Raw genomic sequence first — 20,671 nt, 5'->3', positions numbered from 1 at the left:
CAATCCTTTATGCACCTTTGTTTCAACGACATCTTCATTCTCAACAAAAGGTGCACAGTTCAAAGCAGTTATGTTTTCGAACTCTGACAAAGAGAACCGAGCCTGTGTATTTCCAAACAAGCACCACATCTAATGCTTTTTTCTTGCAAACAAGTTGGTTCACAAGAAGATGCTCGACGACCTTAGACGACCAAGTGAATTTATTTTCTACAAACTATATAATTACTCCAAGAGGTGAACCACAGACAATGTTCCACACTTCTTCTCTAACAGCATTTTCCACATCTTCTAAAAACTCAGTCTAACTATGGTGGTTGATACTTTTCTTGGGCTTTGGCTCACAACCAAGTGAAAACAACCGTAATGGAAATCATAAATCCACATTTGTTTGAATTGACTTCCTAAAAAAAAATATGAGTCTAATAGATTAAATAAAAAAAAAACTCTAGCAAAGAATATTCAACTTTAACTAAAGACTCTCAAGATAATAAAAGAAAACAATCTTGTACACATGCTCAAATATAACTATAGGAAGATTTACGACATAGTCATTGGCTGAGAGTGAAGGTAAAATTAGAGAACGATATTACTAACCTGGTTTTAAAACCACGCCTCGCTCACGATATGAGATTCACGGTTACAAAGTATTTTTGCCGATAGAATTGGTGCAGCAACAGGAAGACAAGAAAATAGATTTTGTCGATAAAATTGGTGAATTACTAGAATTTTGTCGCTGAAATTTATATGATTTAGAGTCAATATTCTTGTATATCTTAACTTTCCTTATTTTACAATAAATGATTAATGAGATAATTAATATTAAAATAATTAATTGATTAAAACAATATTATGGACAAGTTATAAAAGGGTAGTTTAGGAATTACGGAATTATTTTGATGATTAGTAGGTTACCTGAGTAATCTTAAATTTTATGAGTTATTCAAACAATTTTTGTAAAAAGATAGGTTATTGTAGGTAATTTTCTCTTTATTTTATTTTTCCATCCAAAAAGGAACGAGATGTAATAATTTCATGTTATTTGTTGTAACTGGTTAGTTTTACATGATATACAATTGAATAATGCATTTCGAATAGATTTATCATACAAAAAAAAAAGATTTCTAGTTGCAGCCACTGCGAGAATCCAAAACATGTTGAACCCAATAATGAAGTCATTAATTTAAATATATTGACTAAATATGAAATTCTGAATGACGAAATACTTTATTTTTCATTAATAATCATACACACAATCACCATAGCTTGGATCACTATTAATGAACCTACCGGTATTACTGAAATCGCATGCTTCTTCTTCACGTCCGTTTTTCTGGTAATACCTATTCATCACAAACGATGCATGGCTTCTAAGATTATTTGGTTCAAAGCAGGGCCCACCGGGATTGATTGGCGTACAATCAAATTTCTGGCTACACACCCAATCTATATTAGATTGCATTTGTGCATCTGTGGCTGATATAGATATCACACAAAACGCCGCATAGTTGAGGTTTCTTACTCTGGCACTTGCAAGAGGAAGGTAGTCGATCGCAATGATTGATAGAACGAGGAAGACGAGTGTTGAGGGCTGACACATAATTTCAATGATATTCTTTAAAAAAAAAAAATCTGGATATTTATGTGAATCTGAACAATTGTGCTAATTCTTATATATATTACAATACTAAAAATGGGTGAGCTAAAATTTTGAGAGTGTCTACATCATCCAAAATTTCCCAACCAATCAAATTGACAACTCATTTATATGTAAGCCATGTCATTTAAAAAATATTTACGTTCTTTTGTATTTGTGTGTATTGGCTACATTAATATGACAGTCCGGTAATTGTTGAACTCATTTTCCATCCTAAGAACACTATTATACGTTCTTAGAGCATGATTATCCCAAAGACCCATTTAGGGGTTCTTATTTTTTTTTTAATACTCTTAATATATAATTTTAAGTAAAAAGAAAAAAGAAATTACAATTAACACAAGAAACATCTCGTGATTAGGAGTAAGAAGAACGGTCTCTTGTCTACTTCTCCCTGCAGAGCCGGCCCTTGGGCCAAGCCCATCAAGCACTGGCTTCCGGCCGACAAATTTATAAAAATATTTCGGCCACATTTTCGTAAGTGTCTTTGTGGTATGGTGGCTTAGTGTTAACATTTAAATGTGGCTGGTCTCGGGTTCGATCCGCTGAAGCCACAATAAGTTTTTTTTTTTACTTTACATAAAGTTAAATTAAGTAAACGAAAAGGAAATTCTCATTAAACCTAAAATTAATCACTTTTTTTTTTAGTTACTGCTGCCGTAAAGCTCTAAAGTCTGAACATATCCTTAATTGATATCATCTTCCTAATTCCTATAATCCTATTACTTGAATCGTTGCTTATTTTCTTCTGCAATTGTAAACTGAATTGTCATCTCCTCTAGTCCTCTTCTTCTTGATCCAACGTGGTAAATTCACTATTTCATACTTATGTAATACAATTTTGTTTGTTACCTTTAAAACTTGTCAACTTCTTTTGGTGTTGTAGAGTTAAATACATATATTAGAGTTGACGTTCTGTGGAAAAGTAGTCAATTATATAGTAATATAATTCTTTTGGTTTCATATTTTCTATCTGCGTGTATATATATATATGTATATATCTCTACTCATGATTATATATATGTGTTTATTTATAGCATAGCCATTGATTTTTTAATCTTTGCAGAAAGATGGGTCCTAAAAGAATTAGAAGAGAGATGGGAGGTGCTGAAAAAGAAAGATTAAAGAAAAGACAAGAAGCATTAATAAAATCTCAAGCCAATTCAATGTTAAGGTACGTTACAATAACTGAAACTCCTAAACTTGATGAGGTTTTAGAAGATGAGACTATAGAAGATGTGGAGGATGATATTATACACACTGATGAGGACGAAGAGAATTTGGATATGACTCAGAACATGAATAATAATAAGAGTGACGGTGGTGGTGGTAGTGAAAGCAAAAGAGAGACTGGGAATAAGGACGAAGAAGAGAAAATGGATGGTGTTAAAGAATATCAGATAAGTGGAGATGTCGATGATCCTGGAAACTGGAAAAAAGTTGATAACAGAATGAGAGATTTTCTTGTTGAGAAAGGTCCAACAATGCGGCTACCGATTGATTATCATTTTCCAAGAGATCATGTTGGTAGATGTTTTTCTCATTCTTCTTATACAAGAGAAATAAGAAATGGAGAGAAGCAAGATAGACAATGGTTAGTTTACTCCAAAGTAAAAGATAAGGTCTTTTGTTTCTGTTGTAAACTGTTCACCCAAGACAGAAATGCTAGTCAGATTGCAACCAGTGGATACAATGATTGGAGAAATCTTTCAAAAATGCTAAAGGAGCATGAAAAAAGTCATAAGCATATCATATGCATGACTCAATGGATAGAGCTAGAAGTGAGACTAAAGACGAATCAGACCATTGACAAACATATTCAAGAAGAGGTTAACAAAGAGAAACAATACTGGAGAGATGTATTGTTGAGGATAGTTGCACTGGTGAAAGGCCTTGCTAAACAGAATATGGCATTTCGTGGAAGGAGTGATAAGATTCGTGTTGCTGGCAATGGAAATTTCTTGGGTATGATTGAAGTATTTGCAGATTTTGATGAAGTGATGAAAGAGCACATTAGACGAATTGAAACACATGAAACTCGTTATCATTATCTGAGTTACAAAATTCAGAATGAGTTGATAGAGATGCTTGGGAGTGAGATCAAAAAAATGATCTTAAAGAAGATCCGTTGTGCAAAATACTATTCAGTTATTCTTGATTGTACTCCTGATATCAGCAACACAGAACAGATGTCCCTGGTCATCCGATGTGTAGATATTTCTGAGACCTCACCAAAGATCGAAGAGTTCTTTTTGACATTTTTGGTAATTAAAGACAAAACTGGTGAAGGTCTTTTTGGCACCCTTCAGGATGTATTGGCTGATTTGGGATTGAGTATTGATGACATTAGAGGGCAAGGCTATGATAATGGGTCAAACATGAAAGGTAAACATAAAGGAGTACAAAAGAGATTGCTGGAAATTAATCCACGAGCAGTTTACACACCGTGTGGTTGCCATAGTTTGAATCTTGCGCTTTCAGATATTGCTTGCTCGTCAGACATAGCAGTATTATTTTTTGGTGTTGTTCAACGCATCTACTGTTTGTTTTCCTCTTCAACAAACAATTGTGATATTTTTAAGGAGATTGTGAATGGTATTACAGTTAAGCCATTTTCACAAACTCGTTGGGAGAGTCGCATCAACAGTATCAAAGCAATACGGTTTCAAGCTCCTAAGATACGAGAAGCACTGTTTTACTTGGCAGATAATAGTGACAATCCGAAAACAAGAAGTGAGGCTTAGTCTCTTGCCATGAGTGATACCCACGGAATTGGAAACTTTGAGTTTGTGTTTGGAATGATTATTTGGTATGAGCTTTTGTTTGTTGTTAACAAAGTAAGCAAGATCCTGCAGTCAGAAGATATGGATATTGATATTGCTATTGCTCAAGTGAAAGGACTTGTTTCTTTTTTTAAGGATTATAGAGAAACAGGCTTTCAAAAAGCCAAGAGAGAAGCTGAAAGGATTGCTACTGAAATGGAAATTGATCTTATGTTCTCTAAAAAAGCAAAACGTCCTACTAAAAGAAAACAGTTTTATGGGGAAGAGTCAGATAAAGTTGGAGAAGTTGTGGTGCTAACACCTGAAGAAGATTTTAGGATCAACTACTTCATCAAAATTGTGGATCAAGGTTTGGTTTCTCTGGAGACAAGGTTTGATCAACTTCAAGGTTATGAAAAGACTTTTGGATTCTTATTCGACTTCAAAAAACTGAAGCTAGCTGAAGATGACAAGCTGATGGTTTCTTGTGCTAACCTTGAAGTTTTTCTGAAGCATGGTAATTATTCTGATATTGATGGTGATGATTTGTTTTTGGAGCTGAAGCTTTTGAGAGGGGGTTTGCCTGAAGGTATTACGAAGGCTGCTGGAATATTGGAGTTTTTGAAAAGGAGGGAAAGTTGTTATCCAAACACATGGACAGCATATCGTATAATGATGACAATTCCTGTTTCCGTTGCCTCAGCAGAGAGAAGTTTTTCAAAGCTGAAACTCATAAAATCGTATCTACGGTCGAGTATGTCACAAGAGAGGCTTAATGGATTGTCAATGTTATCGATTGAAAGGGATATGGCTGAAAAGCTTGATTATACAAACTTGATGAATGAGTTTGCAGGAAGAAATGCAAGAAGAATCATATTTCAGGAGTAATGTATTGGTTTTCATGTTTTTAAATGTTTTTGTTTAACACTTTTTATTTAGTTATTTAAAAACAATCAGTTGAAAAAAAAATTTTGAACCAACTTTTTTTTTTTTTCTCGCTTCTAGCCACCAAAAAGTCAGGACCGGCTCTGCTCCCTGTCTCTATCTCTTCCTCTCTGTGTCTCTCCCAATTGATTGTTTCTCTGAAAAAAGCAAAGACATCGCCAACCTCTCAGATACTTTCTCACCTCCTCCTCTACTAAAGCCCTCAGTCACCGCCACCATCGCTTCTGAGATTCGTCTTCACCGGAGTCGCAACCACCACCGCCACGCTCGTCATAACCACCACTGGTCACCTCTATTTCATTGTCTCCAGTAGATCAGAAGAAGAAGAAGAAATATAAACTTCAAAGTCATTGTTTTTATGCTCTGATTTGGTATCCATTTCACTGCTTGCTGTTGGTTTTGATAAAGAATGTGTTTTTCTGGTTGTTTCAGGACAGAGAAAGAGTTCAAGATCAACTCCTGAAAGGTACAGCCATGATGAAGGAGCTGACAGAGACTACTTAGTGTCGCCTTAAGGAAGATCACCGGAAAGATTGAATTTTTTTGGAGAGAATGGTGTGTTGTTTTGGGCAGAGGAGAAAGCGCGACGTGGTGAAGAATCCAAAGCTCATCAAAGGCATTTCCGATCACAATTCTAGACCTGACCAACCTTCTTCTCACTTTCCTTTTCTTTTTTCATTTATGCATTGTTGTCATCTGAATCTAGTTAATTCAATCAAAAAGTATCTTCCTTTTATCTCATGAACGGATCATAGTTATTAGTCTGTGTCACATGTAAAGGTGTATGCTTTATAGATAGTCTCTCTCTTTTTATACTTGATGCTTTATAGAAACAGGACCGATCACAGGCGGGGCTTGGCTCCAATATTTGGAGCAGCTGGGAAGATGCTGAACCGTGGGATGGTGAAGAGAGTCAGTCTCTGTCTTGTATATGAATTGATTGTGCATTACATTTCTAGCTTTCTTTTTGTATAGTCTCTATCATATAATGTTTGATCGTTGGGGTTATACTATGTTTCTATATTTAGTTGGTTGTGAATTACATTTCTTGCGTCCGTTTAGTGAAGATTGTAGAGACTACTGATTCATGTTTGGTCTTTTTGGGGTTGTGATGTATCAGTTTGATTAGGTTGAGAAAGAGATGGCAGGACACAGGGTTGCTCATGCCACATTGAAAGGTCCTAAGCGTTGTGAAGGAGCTAATCATCGGTTTAGCTGCTGGTGGTCTTTGGAAGATGCACCATTGGAACAAACAGAGGAAAACCAGAGCTTTCTATGACTTGCTTGAGAGAGGCGAGATCAGTGTCATTGCCGCTGAAGAGTAACAAAGCTGCACAAAAACTGATTCTTCAAGACCGATTGATGATTTTGAATACTTTGCTTTCTTCTGTTTCTTAATAACTCTGAGATGATTTTGAATTTTGTAAAGAAATAAACAAATTTGTGATTGGGATTTTGGTTAGATCATAAACAGGCTCAAATGTGAGATGGTTGATTCTGACATAATCACTCTTGTTTTGTTCAAATCTTTTTTTTCAAGAACTCATAATTAAGAGACTTGCAATAAATCATTTAAATGTTCAAATCTCTTTCAGGAATCTCTTAACTCACTTTAAAAACTATTAAAAATTAATTAAGAGATCCTTCGAGAGGTTTTAGGATAATGATGCTCTAATCGTTCTCTCTTTCCAAAACGTCTGTCGATCAAGATTCTTTAGGACTTAATGGTATTGTCTCCTGAAGCTTTAAATCAGCTTATCATGGTCTCATTAAACCATAAGATTTCCTTTCTTCTTCCAATCTCAACGGCAGTCTCCTGCTACGACGCCGCTTTGCATTCTCCGGTCAGATTATGAATACGACCTAACGCCACTCATGAGTTATTTTTTTTTGCAGATACAACACAATCGGCAATATCAAAGCTTCATGAAAGGAAATTAAAGGCAAATGATCTCAAATACGGACAAAGGTAAGAACCAATAACAATCTTTTTTTCTTTGAAACAGCAGATCGATCGTGTGAGTCTGATCTTATCCAGAGTTCAATTTTTTTTGTTCTTCAAGAAAATTGATGTATTTTATATTCAGTTAATTTTCCAGGATATATTGGTATTGTTTTAATTGGTTATAAGCTCTGTTTCATATTGTAATTTTATGTAGTCTCAAAAACATTGAGAAAAGAAGATGTTATCGATGCTGTTATGGTTGGAAATTTAGAATACTGTTTCTTCTCTTTAATAATTTAACCTTTAAAACCTTTTTCTTTTGATGATATTAAAAAAAGCTTTGGTGGTCCATGTGAATTCGTTGGTGTGTTGCCTTGGTTTGATCCTCCAAGACATGATACCATAATACAATATCAACATAAAGATGATCACTGGTTAATATCTGTCTATTTACTTCTATTTTTGGCTTTAATCTTATGTAATATTAGTTTTTTTTATAGGGGATCAACTTGCTATTGCCAAATAGACTCGACATAGGCTTGGGATGGGATCAAACATGTATCCATCAGCATCAGCTTTTCTATTTGGTAATCACAAAGACGAAAGCCTAGCTGATGTTCCCGTTGAACAGTTGATTGAGAATGCTCATGCCTTTGCTATTTAAAATCTTTGTCGTTGGTATGTTTTAAAAGAAATAATATTTTTGTGGTGTATGCATATTATAATTTACTAAAATTTTAAGATTATAAAACTTGTGATGTACAATAGAACCTCTATAAATTAATAGTGTTGGAATTTTAAAATTTTATTAATTTTGAAATTTTATTAATTTATAAAAATATTAATTTACAAAAATTTCCTTAGTTAAATTTCTTATTTTAAGATATATTTATTGTAAGATAAGAAAAAAATGATTTTAATGTATAGACTTTAATTGTTATTTTTTGAAATTTGACATTTATATTAATTTTATTATATTATTTGGTGTATATAATATATATATTGCATAGAGCTTAAATGTGGTTTTAGATATAATATTACTAAATCTCATCAAAAATATAAATATAATTCTATTGTGAATATAAAATAAATAATATAATAATAAATTTTTATTTATATAAAATACATATACATATAAATTATCTTATTGTTTTATCGATTTGTGTCAAACTTTGTACCGATCCAAATTGGAACTGACGAAATTTATTAATTTATATAAATTATTAATTTATCTAGTATTAATTTATAGACTAGACTTTGACCCGCGCATGCATATTTTGAAAAATATGTTGATATTTTTTTTTCACGTAATTATTAGGGTTTGGTAAAATGAATCCGAGGAACAGAACCGATATCGATCCGAAAATATAGTACCAAACTCGAACATAAATTGATTAAATATTCAAATTATTCAAAATTTTGTTATTTAGATAACCGAATCTGATCCGAACCGAAGTATTCGGGTACCCGAATTTATCTAAAAATAGATTTATATACTTATATATATTAATTATTTTTAGATTTAACGTATATGAAACATCAAGAATGATACTTTTAAATTGGTTTAAATACTTGAAAATATATATAGATAGTGAAAAGTAAATATCTGAAATAGTTAAAGTATACTCAAATAACCAAAAATACTTCAAATAATTATTGATTCCATATCCAAAATTTTAAATCAAGCCAATTGATATGTTAAGCTTATGTATTCTGACATATGTTATTCAAATTTATAGGTAATATATTATTTTATTTATAGTTTTTGAGAAATTTAAAATATATAATGATTTAAAACTTTAAAAATAATTTAAATGGATTATCCAAACCTGAACCAAACGCGCAAAGATCCGATTCGAACTCAAACCAAAATTTAGAAACATCCTAATAGGGCTGAAATCTTTGACCCGAAAACCTGAAACGCAAACCGATCAGAACCAAACCCGTATGGGTACTCGAAAGCCCATCCCTAGTCATTATTATATATAGTATATTGTCATCATATAATTAATCATATTTTATACGTATCATCATATACGTAATCATATAATTAATAGTGTTTTATATGTACCATCATATAAATAATTACATATATTATGTTTTTAAAACTTAATATGAAATATAAAAACCATAATTTGAGTTGGTATTTCAAATTGGGCTTTGTATTGTATTTTTCTTATATATATTGACAAGATTTTTTTATAATGGTTATTGAAAAATAGTTTAGTAAAAATCCATTTTTGAATATATGTATATTTTTGAATCAATTTTTGATATAAATCAACTTTGAATTATTATTTTGATTTGAAATATGTATATAAAGTTTAAATTTTGTTTTATGGTTAGTTTAGAAAAAAAAAGTTTTAGGCAATTAGATTGATCCATTTTCGTATATTTTAAAACTGGCCCAGATAGATAGTTTATTATAATATGATGTACTTTCAATTTTTCTTAATAACATAAGTCCATTACTTTATATCTTAATACTACTATTATTGTTTCCAAACAAAATTAATTTTTTTTAAAAGATTACAATCCATGTTTCCAAACACGCCAAAATTTTTTAATAGTCCTATTCAAGTCTCCAAACACTCTAATTTTGTACTTGAGTTTTAATAATATATAGATGTTCTTAAGATTAACATTTAAAATTTGAGACAGTTAATATGTTTCATTGCTAGGACAATAATTCATTCATCAATAAAAACAATATCTTATGAAACTAATGATTTTATTATAGTAGTACTACGAAATAGTAGCTTCTAACAAAAACTCAAGAAACTAACATAATCTGAAAAAAGAAAGTTAAGGTAATCTAATAAAAGTTTGATTTCGCTTCAAAAGTTTGACCGAACCCCCAAGACTCCGACGCAACATCATAGAACGTCAAGCTCCTACCATCACTGGTCTTCACCGTAAACGAGAGTCTTTGTCCGACCAAACCCACACCAGTGTTCCAATTCTGCCCCCAGTTCCTCTTCATAGAGATCCAGTTACTCTTATGCCCCTTAATAGCCAGGCTGTTAACATCTCCAGCTCCTCCAACGTTATACACCAACACCATAATGAAATTAGGGTTTCCCTTAATCTCAAACCTCACACCACCTCTCTTCTGACACTTCACTCTCCTGAACTTCACCGGAACGATCCCACTTTTGTACTCGGCGATGGAAGTGAACATCTTCATGGATAGATCGAAGTGCTTGTTAGGAGGGTTGCACCAATGGATATCAACCGGTGGGGTGTAGTTGGGTGGGCAGAAGTTGGTTGCTGTGATTCTGATTGCACCGGCGTTTTGTTTACACCATTGTGAGTTTACACACGTTAGCTCGAAACAAGCACCGCATGTTTGGCCGTTGTTGAAGAGCGCCGTGCTTAGCGCCGCCGTTTCTAACCCATAACCTTCTTGGAATAGATCTCCATAACCACATGCTCCTTCTGTCACGCCATAACATTAAAAAACATTATATACTATTATACTTTTCATTAAAAAGCCAATGATTTACAAGATTCGTAGTCTACATGTATTACTAACTAGACAATTATATTGGAAGTTAACAAGATATAGTACTAATCAGTAACAACGTAAAAACTACTAACGCATGGTTTCTTTGCCGCTAATGTCGCCGTAAAACGTAGCGTGAGCGTCTTCCCATGCAGCGTCAGCCACAGAGACAAGAATCGCCAGCAACATGACAAAAGACATTGATCGATTCATGTTTGAATGTTTGTTTGTTTTCTTTGACTTAATTTACAATTATACTCACAAAGAAGAATGATTATTTATAGAAGGATATGAACCGTTAACGTGATCGTTTAAGGGAATTAAATATGGTAATTAGCATAAATTTTGGCAAGATTGCAGAATGTTAGAGTCCGGGCATTAACTTTTTTTTTTTTTTTGTCAGCCAGTCCGGGCATTAACTATTAATATCAAATTAAGGAAGACGTTTTGAAACCGTTTCTGCACATTCAATTCTGAATATTGTTATTTCCTTACTGAGTATGTGATACTGGGTACGTTTCTTATCGAATATGGAAATAGATTTATGTATAACATTTTAGACATTTATTTTCTTATACTCTTAACTTTTTAAAAAATGGTAAATAGCAAACCTGTAAGGGAATTAGTGGATAAAAAGAAATGGAATAAGAAAAATGTAATATGAAGAAAAATGTAATAAAACTATTACATTCATTACTTATAAAAAAATTTAGTGCAATAGTTTCCTTTGAATTTTGTTTACTTTTCTGTGAAATTTATGGAATTGGTATTTTATTTCTTTCAAAGCAAATGTTAATTTTTTTTTGTGTGGAATTGAACGAATAACGCATTCCACGTTATTTACATTCCACATTATTGTGTCACATGCACATTATTGAGTGGTGATTCTGAATATGGATCCAGTTTCTGTTTAGGCTGTGTGCTTTTAAGAACAAGATAATTACCAAATTTGCATTCTTTAAACTTGTTTTGATCTCATCCAAGAAAATTAACAGCTCAGGTGTGCCCCAATTAATGTATAGGAAATTGGTTTGCTTCTGGTTTCCTTATTAACCGGTTCGGTTTTGTCTAAGATTTTCTCAGGAAAAGTTATTTAGAGATACTAACGTGAATGAACATTGTGTTGAGCACAAGACAAGGTTTCAGTGAAGTGCACTAGTAATAATAAAAGAAAAGAAGACATAAGAAGGATTCGAACATGAATTATTGGGGGTGCACAACCTAAGTTTTACCATGCGATCTACCAAAATCATTAATGATTTACATATTCAAAACATAAATATTATTAGGGGTGCACATGCACCCATAGTACGTAAGGTGGCTTCGCCCCTGACTTGCAGTGATGTTGTTGCCCAAGCATTGCCTTCTCCTTTGAGAAGTGAAATGCAGAGAAAACAACGGAGTAACTCCAGCTCTAAATTCTAAGTATGTGGAAAGAGTTACAGGTGTTCTCAGGCTCTAGGTGGCCCGCAAACACTTCATCAGAAGCAACAAGTCTCTCAGGAGGAGTTGATTGAATTTAAAAGATACTAACGGGAAGGAACATTGTGTTGCATATCATTACATATGATTTCCTTATTTACCTGGATACACTGGAAACTTGGGAAGTAGAAAAAAACATACAAAAGAGTTCTTAAGGTAGACTAGTAGTCAAGGCTAGCTCATGGAAGTTCCACTTGTTTAATATTCCATATGTCTTCGGCATATTCGTGGATCGTCCGATCACTGCTAAACTTGGATGAACCTGCAGTGTTCAAGATTGACATTCTCGTCCATCTCTGCAAATCATTTATAGCAATTTCAAGGTTAGATACTGAGGAGGTTTCATTTATAAGCTCTGATGATTGAAGAAAAAGTAACACCACTTACTTTCTGGTCACGGTATGCCTTGTCAACTTTTTCTTGGCATTCAACGTAGCTAGGAAAGTCTTTGCCAACAAGGAAGTAATCAGCTCTTCCAAAGCCTTCGTTTCCTTCCAGAGAGCCAATCAGTTCATCGTATTTGTTTGAGCCAAAGACACCGCTTCTAACGAATTGCTTGACTTCTTCAAAACTAGGATCTGGAACAAACTGGAATGCAGAAGACAAAACAGTTCACAAGAAATCTCTGTTTGACACTTAGAAGAAGACGGTAAGAAGAGCAAGATTATGTTCAATTCATATACCTTTCCCTCTGCTCTCTCTTTCCTCAGGTCTGCAATCTCATCAGCTTTGGCACCAAAGAGGAAGAAGTTCTCTTCACCAACTTCTTCTCTGATCTCGACATTCGCCCCATCCAAGGTTCCAATCAAAATGCAACCGTTCATAGAAAACTTCATGTTGCTTGTCCCACTCGCTTCCATCCCAGCGGTACTGCAGATAGAACTCTTAGTCTTCAGTAAATGGCAAGAGCATTCGTTGCTAAGGTTCTCATGATAAAGTTATAAACATATGAACTAGTACAGCTCTTGTTTTAGCAGTTATCTCAATGTCAGTGGTTCAACCTGATGGAGTTGTGAAAAAATAGAAGATGACTTAGCCAAATAAGTAGATACCTGATGTGCTGAGAAAGCTCGCTTGCTGGAATGAGCAATTCAGCAACACTGACATTGTAATCAGGAACAAAGATAACCTACAAGGTAGTTAACAGTTCTGATAAGCAGTTATATCAGACCTGAGGGAAGATCATGCAGGTTGTCTGCTCACAATATGATTAATACAAGCATGTAAAGTATACATAATAATAATAGGCTCTCCGTACCTTAAGCAAGTCACCTATTTCTGGATCATGGTTAATTGTAGACCCAACATCTGTGATGAATTTCACAATCCTCTTAGCTTGTACATATGTAGCGAATGCCTTTCCCCCAAATATGCAAACTCTTGGAACAAATGCCTTCTCCCTCTCACTAGCACTCATCTCCTTCATCTTTTTGTAACGGTAAACTATTCCCAAGATGTTAAGCAGTTGTCGCTTGTACTCGTGGATACGCTTGATCTGCACATAGTTTTCAATACAGAAAGCAATAAATTTACTATTTGACGAGATGATAAGAAATCTTCTAAGATCTATTAATCTAAAACAAGATCCTCTGGAAGTGACCTGAATGTCGAACATTGCATCCGGGCTGACAGTATATCCAGTTCTTTCCTTGATTAGTGATACAACCTTCAACTTGTTCTTCTTCTTTGCTGCCCTCCACTCAGATTGAAGATCTTCATCATCTGCAAACTGGAGAAAGACCGACAAAAGTTATCTGGGGTCTTACTTACAAGACAACCAAATGTGAAGCAACATTGTATCCAATAGAGCACATACCTTTCTTAGTTCCGCAAGCTTTTCAGTATTCAAGACCCAGTCTTCTGTGCCTATCCAGTTAGTTATAATATCACTTAAGTACGGGTTGCAGAAACGAATCCACCGCCTTGGTGTTACTCCGTTTGTTTTATTCTGAAATTTATCCGGCCACAACTGCAACAAATATAGAATATTCAGTCACGAGAATATGATTATAGAGAATTATGCTTCACTAGTTTAGAATGTTTTACCTTAACGAAATCATTAAAAACATCCGTTTTCACTATTTCACTGTGTATCTCTGCAACCCCATTTACAGCATGACCACCCACAACAGCAAGGTTGGCCATACGGACCATCTTTGGTGGTTCTGGGATAACTTCCGCTATGACGCCAGCAGTTTCTTCCTCTTCTACTTCCTTTTTCACATCAGTTTGAGCATCTTCTTTAGCATCTTCTGACAGGTCTATGGTCTTTTCTGCAATAACTGGTTTGCTCTCTGGCTTTACAATCACATCAGTTTGAGCATCTTCTTTAGCATCTTCCGACAGGTCTATGGTCTTTTCTGCAATAACTGGTTTGCTCTCTGGCTTTACAATCACATCTGCAAAGGCAGAAGGCAACTCGACGTTTTCTAATATCCTCATTGCGTTCAGTTTCTCCTTGAGCAAGTCAGGATCTGCGGTGCCATACTCGGAAACAATTGTGCCCACTAGCTGCAATACAGAAAGTGCAGATTAGACCAGAGATGTGGAAAAAGAAAAAGAAGAAGAGAGACATTTGATGGTGTTGAGAGACGGACCTCCTCATCAATCTTTTCGATAATCTCTACATGACGAGGGAGCAATTTCTCCATTAGTTCTAAACTCCACTTCTCCAATGCCTCAGGCAAGACTGTATGGTTTGTGTATGCCACAGTCCTGTAAATATTATTCTATTTAGAAATACGTTGCAGGTTACAAACCTGTAGTGCGGGTTCGGGTAATTCAGTTTGGATAGTTTGGTTCGGCATAAATTTTACCGAACCAACCCGAAATAAAGTTTGGTTCGGTATTTGGTTAGTTCTGTTTTTGAAAATCCTGCCAGATTTTTTTTTGGTTTAAATTTTGAATAAGTTCAGTTAATTTTTTTTTTGGATAAGTTCAGTTAAGTTCACTTAATTTCGATCAGTGCAGTTTGAAATTTGGTTATTTCGGTTCAAAATCCCAGCCCTAGATAATCTTTATTTTAAGAGGAAGGAAAACAAATAAGAACAAGAGACACAGTCATTTTCAACAAGTACCTCTGTGTGATTTTCCAAGCGTCCTCCCAGCTAAGTCCTTTCAAATCCATTAGAATCCTCATAAGCTCAGGAATGCATAGGGTTGGGTGAGTGTCATTCATCTGCACCGCAACCTTCTCTGGAAACTCTTCCCAGTTAACACTCCCTCCAGACCTCGTCTCAAACCGTGCTACGATATCTTGAAGCGAGGCTGAGCACAGAGTGTACTGTTGCTTCAGCCTAAGAGCCTTTCCTTCATCTGACTCATCTCCAGGATAAAGCACGTAGCAAATCTAATAAGACAAACAACTATTTTTTTCAGTAATGTACACTTCGAAAACTCTGTTCTATTGTAAAACAAAGAGAAAGTGAATAGAGACCTTTTCAGCGTTGAATAGAGCTTCTGCTGCCTCAGTGTGCTTGCCAGAGTTATACAAAGACAAATCAAAATCTCCTGAAGGGGCCTTTGTTGACCAGAGCCGTAGATTGATAGTAGTCTTGGTTTTATAGCCAGGGATAGGAACATCATAAGCAACGGCCACAACGTCTTCACCACCAATCCACCGTTTCCTACCATCTGATCCAAAAACCACTTTCCCATAGAACTTTACTGGATACGAGACATCGTTTCTGACTATCTCCCAAGGATTGCTTAGCTGAAAAAGAAACCATTTAAGTCACTGATGGAGTAAAAAAATTAGAATAGCAAGAAGAAGGAGACCTCAAGCCAGTCTTCTGCAGCTTCCTCCTGACCATCTTTAGTGATTATCTGTTTGAACAATCCGTACTTGTACCTAAGTCCATAACCCCACGCCGGATAGTTCAGAGTAGCCATGGAGTCCAAAAAGCACGAGGCGAGCCTCCCGAGTCCACCGTTCCCAAGTGCAGGATCTGGCTCCTACAAATTGGAAGTAAAGAAGTTAGCGATTCATCAAAGATTAAGAAAAGACAATCTTGCTATGAACAAACACGAATCAAATCGAAAAAAAGCAAAGAAACTTATAGAGCAAATCGCATTAAGGCAAAATACCTATCGAAGGTTTGTATATTATTATGTGAATGAATAAATTTACGGGTGCACATATGATATAACAAACAAAGTCCCATATCGGAGAATTAGACAAAGAGAGTCTAATATATAAAGAGCTTTCCAACTCTAATTAGTACGAGGTCTTTTGGAAAACCAAAAGGAAACCAAAAGTAAATCATAGACCAATCTACAATAATCAACTAACCTGACCAGCTACACTTTCTAATTCAAAGCCAAGACTCTTCAAAGCATCACCGTAAGCACCAGTGAGGCCGAGGTTACCAACTGCATTCAACAAGGCTCTACCCTACAATAGGGCCACCAAGATGATCAGATAATAATAAACCAAAGTACTACAAAAGAGGAAAAGGATGAGACTTTAAAGCAAAGCGAACCTGCAGAAACTCCATAGACAGATAGTAAGCCTGTTTCGGATTCACTCTGTTGTAACACTCATAAGTAGAGTTCCAGTTCACGATCAGAGCGTCTCTGACGCTCTGTGCGGTGGCGAAGAAAGCCTTAGGCAGCTCGAACTTCTCGGGAGAGAACAGAGGCCTGAACTCAGAGTGGTGCTTGATGCTCGAGGCTACTGTTTTCAATCAAAAAAGATATGATTTTTTTTTTTTATAATCATCATTTAACGCGTCTGAATGAGAAAGGAGGATATAGATGAGACTTGGACCTTGTTCGGAATCGGTGACTAGAGTCTTGGTATTGCTGGAGATAGATTTCACCGATAAAAGTCGCCAGTTTCTGATCCTCGCCGGGAACGTCTTCGTTCTCCAGCGACGAGTGACGAGGCTCGACAGGGAGTTGCATTTCACCGGAATCTTCTCAGCTCCGGCGGAGATTCGCATCGTATCCATCTCTCTCTCTCTGAAGCTTTTCAGTTTCACGAGGCAACTCAGTGATCACACTGATCACTTATAATGTGAAGTAAATATCCACGTGTCATAGTGTTATTGGATATGGGGGGACAAGTGAAAGGTCACGTTATTCTACAGTGGGACTGGAGCTGATCAGAGATATTTCTTGGAGAAAGCGACAAGACATCCACTTGCAATGTGCTTCGCGTCTTGATCGTTAATTTATGGACTACTTTTGTCAATACTCATTAGTTTTAGTGCACTTGTGAAAATATTTCTTGTATTAAACGATTGACCGAGTACTTTAATTAACACTATTAAGCTACCAAACAAATCTGACACAGAGACTATAATCACATTGTCGTCAAGATCCAAGAACGATACTACTGCTAGTGCTAGTACATTATACTATTAAGCTAGCAAACAAATGTCACACAAGAGACTATAATCATTAATCACATTGTCGGCAAGATCCAATAACGATACTACTGATTCTATACGGTTCGATTGATACAACTTATATATTTTAGAAGCATAATATATTACACACACTCAAGAACAATGCAAGAAACAGAACTTCTTATTGAGTTGATCTCCACATGCAACTAAGGAAACCAACACTCAAAAGAATATCTATGAAGAAAATGCTCAACTCAAAAGTTTCGTGGAGAATAAATAAAAAGACAGAATCAGCAAACCAAGAATAAAAAACTCTCACAGATCTTCCCAGAACCTAATCTTGAACCATCTGCTTATGTTACAGTTCTACAACAAAGAAAGTTAACCTTATTTGGGTTCAGGGAAGAGACTAAAAGCCATGCATAACCAAAGAAGAAGAGGACTTGGATCTTTCATGATTCACTGGTTAAGGTTCCATTTTTAGTGGCAATGGAGGAGAGACCATTAAGTTTCCTTTTTGAACCTGGATCTGCCTCTGCTTGTGTTCATTACTTTCACTGGCTTCTGAAGAAGAGACTTCATTTTCAGAATGAGTTTCGTCTTCTTCTTCTTCAAAGCCCTCGTTTTCCTTGGGAACATACTTGATCTCCTCGACTTCATTCTCATTCCCTTTCTTGTCTCCATTACCATCGTTTGATCCGCTTGTTGAGTCATCTCCCTCCTCGGTAATACTTGACTCCGGCGTATCTCCATAAACCTTATACACATTCCCATCCTCATCAAACCTCACAGTTTTCACCACCCGGCTCTTCCCTCCACCTCCCTTCACCACAACCATCTTCCTAGTTTTCAAACCATGCTGCTTCCTTTCATTATCCCTGGTTACCACAAGGGTTTCTTCCTCGCTACTATCAACTGACTCATCCTGATACACATTCCTGTTCTTGTCAAGTACCATGGTCTTCCTAACCGGAGGCTTCACTACATTGGCCCCAGTTCTAAACTTAGAGCTACCACTCTTTCTCTTATCAATAGAGACTTCTTCACTATCATCAGAAGTGGAGTCCAACTCTTCACCCTCATCACAAGTAACAAAGACTTTCCCCATTTGGTTTCTCAACTTCTCCACTCTTCTCTCTTCAACTACACCAAAACCCTGAGGCCGTTTGCTGTGGCTACCCACAAAGCTCACACTAGCAGCAGAATACCTTTTAACAACACAATCATCAACGTACTGCAAAAACCTCACCAAATCTCTGCTCAAAGATCTCTTACTACTCCGTATCATTGGATCAACCCTACCCTAACAGAGAACCAAACGAACACTAAAATAAAACATCTCCAAAAACAAAAAAGGACAAAACTTTATTCACATTATACCTGAATCGAATCAAGTTGAAGGAGCAAGTCTGTAGCTTTCCGAGAAACAACCTTGTAAGGGAAAATGGGTTTGCCCGAAACCGAAGACTTGAGAGACAAGAAGCTGGATTTGATCACTGCAAGCTCCTTGAGATGTCTAAAGGAGATGGATCTCTGAACAAGGTAAGAGCGGAAATGGGTTTGGATGACACGCGCGGCGGAGTCTCTCAGTGTGGAGTATCGGTCGCGGCGTTGGTCGTGGAAAGGTGCGAACTTGTTGAGAGATGACTCGAGAGCATCGATTTTGCGGAGGAGACAGGACAGGATGACTTGGTCGTGTTGTTGTCGTGGAACGTTGTTTTGGTTGCAGGAGCAGGTTTGGTTAGGAAAGTGTGTTTCTTGTTGATGGGTTTGGAGGTAAGAAGCGAGGGGGTGATGGAGATTATCTGGCGGCGGTGAAAGGTTGGAGTGAGTGCAGCAGGGAGGAGAATCTCTGTATGTACAGCAGCGTGGAGACGTGGGGACTAGAGGGATTTGATTGTAGTGGTTATGGCGTTGTGAGCAGGCGTGGTGGTGGCGGGATGCCATGGAAACGGCGGCGGAGTTTGCTAGATTGAAGGTGTTTACTTATGGCTTTGACCAGATGGATCCCGTGAACCGAGGAAGAAGACAAAGAAGATAGCTTGCAAACGTCGCGCAGTCGTTGTCATTTGTCACAACCCGGCACGCATTTTATGTTATTGACCGGTCGAACCAAACCGGGTGGGTTCTGCACAATATTGCAAGTTGCTAAAATGTTAAAAGGGAAAATTGCAGCGTAACAAAAATTCTGTCTCTTTGTCTCTTTGGTATAATACTGACATTGTTATAAATCATTATGTGGATGGCCCATAACCAATGACTAAGACAAGGCCCAGCCGTGATCAAAGGAGGAGAGAGAGAGAGGCAGTCGTCCGAGGAGAGAGAGACGGTCGGTTTAGACCGTCTTAGACTTAGGACGTTTTCCTTTTATCTGTTTTAGATCTTTTCCTATTTCATGTTGTATTAGGTTTTGGATAATTTCTTTTTTCCTATACTTTGTAATTCCTATATAAGGAACATCTATTGTTCATTAATAATACACAGAAATATTCAGTCTCTAAACTCTCTCATTACAACACGTTATCAGCACGATAGACTCCAAAACCCTGAGACAAAACCTAACCTAAAATCTGTCACACATAAACCCTAATCCAGGCGCAACTTAAAATCGTTCTATCTCTCAAACCCCGAGGAACCAGACGACGAGCCACATATCAAATTGAATCTCTTGACGAGACGAATACATCAACGAAAACCGTTCGTCGATCCGATCTCAGACGCGCCCACACTCGCAGAAACAATACTCGGCACTGTTTTGGTCTTTTGGAACCCTAATTCCGGAAAAATCCCAAATTGTTCTTGCTTGCGTTCCGGCTTACAAACATCCGATCAGCTCCAGCCCTAAGGTGTTCCTGATCCTAGACGACCTCAGTTTCCAGTTCACATCACAGCCAGCTTGAGTTCCCAATCAACCCACTCGCAAACTCAAGAAGAAGACGCGTCCGACGTCCTCGGCGCACATCCGCGATCAGACGCCAAACCATCCGATCCCGATCAGACGCGTCTCGCCTCAGCACGCGACCGTTC

At 36.4% G+C, this 20,671-nt stretch overlaps 4 protein-coding genes and 1 pseudogene across 5 annotated transcripts; 2 read left to right on the top strand and 3 right to left on the bottom strand.

Annotated features, from left to right (window-relative positions):
• Window positions 1-2,724: 2,724 nt before the first annotated feature.
• On the top strand, window positions 2,725-5,370 carry LOC106321072. The gene is made up of 3 exons (XM_013759391.1): window positions 2,725-4,016; window positions 4,224-4,387; window positions 4,610-5,370. The coding sequence occupies exons 1-3, from the start codon at window positions 2,725-2,727 to the stop codon at window positions 5,302-5,304; spliced, it is 2,151 nt and encodes a 716-aa protein (XP_013614845.1). The 3' UTR covers window positions 5,305-5,370.
• An 83-nt stretch (window positions 5,371-5,453) lies between these two features.
• Window positions 5,454-6,842, top strand: LOC106321062 (annotated as a pseudogene).
• Window positions 6,843-10,121: 3,279 nt separating this feature from the next.
• On the bottom strand, window positions 10,122-11,031 carry LOC106326458 (expansin-A23-like). The gene is made up of 2 exons (XM_013764434.1): window positions 10,907-11,031; window positions 10,122-10,744 (listed from the first exon to the last, which is right to left on the bottom strand). The coding sequence occupies exons 1-2, from the start codon at window positions 11,022-11,024 to the stop codon at window positions 10,122-10,124; spliced, it is 741 nt and encodes a 246-aa protein (XP_013619888.1). The 5' UTR covers window positions 11,025-11,031.
• Window positions 11,032-12,308: 1,277 nt separating this feature from the next.
• LOC106326941 (alpha-glucan phosphorylase 1-like) lies at window positions 12,309-17,309 on the bottom strand. Of its 2 annotated transcripts, none has more exons than XM_013764912.1 (15): window positions 17,062-17,309; window positions 16,775-16,968; window positions 16,585-16,686; window positions 16,071-16,247; window positions 15,730-16,005; window positions 15,371-15,642; window positions 14,891-15,008; window positions 14,340-14,804; window positions 14,110-14,262; window positions 13,894-14,022; window positions 13,552-13,788; window positions 13,346-13,422; window positions 12,977-13,163; window positions 12,681-12,881; window positions 12,309-12,589 (listed from the first exon to the last, which is right to left on the bottom strand). In XM_013764912.1, exons 1-15 carry the CDS (start codon window positions 17,243-17,245, stop codon window positions 12,473-12,475), a joined length of 2,889 nt encoding a protein of 962 aa, XP_013620366.1. In that variant the 5' UTR covers window positions 17,246-17,309; the 3' UTR covers window positions 12,309-12,472. The 2 variants fall into 2 exon arrangements, with proteins under 2 accessions (XP_013620366.1, XP_013620367.1); XM_013764913.1 differs by having other exon boundaries at window positions 16,775-16,965; window positions 17,062-17,284.
• A 493-nt stretch (window positions 17,310-17,802) lies between these two features.
• LOC106326943 (BAG family molecular chaperone regulator 8, chloroplastic-like) lies at window positions 17,803-19,672 on the bottom strand. The gene is made up of 2 exons (XM_013764914.1): window positions 19,025-19,672; window positions 17,803-18,947 (listed from the first exon to the last, which is right to left on the bottom strand). Exons 1-2 carry the CDS (start codon window positions 19,589-19,591, stop codon window positions 18,111-18,113), a joined length of 1,404 nt encoding a protein of 467 aa, XP_013620368.1. The 5' UTR covers window positions 19,592-19,672; the 3' UTR covers window positions 17,803-18,110.
• Between the last annotated feature and the right edge of the window lie 999 nt (window positions 19,673-20,671).

Source organism: Brassica oleracea, chromosome C2 (assembly GCF_000695525.1).
Source record: "Brassica oleracea var. oleracea cultivar TO1000 chromosome C2, BOL, whole genome shotgun sequence".
Taxonomy (NCBI): domain Eukaryota; kingdom Viridiplantae; phylum Streptophyta; class Magnoliopsida; order Brassicales; family Brassicaceae; genus Brassica; species Brassica oleracea.
This window is presented reverse-complemented; position numbering and strand designations above follow the sequence as displayed.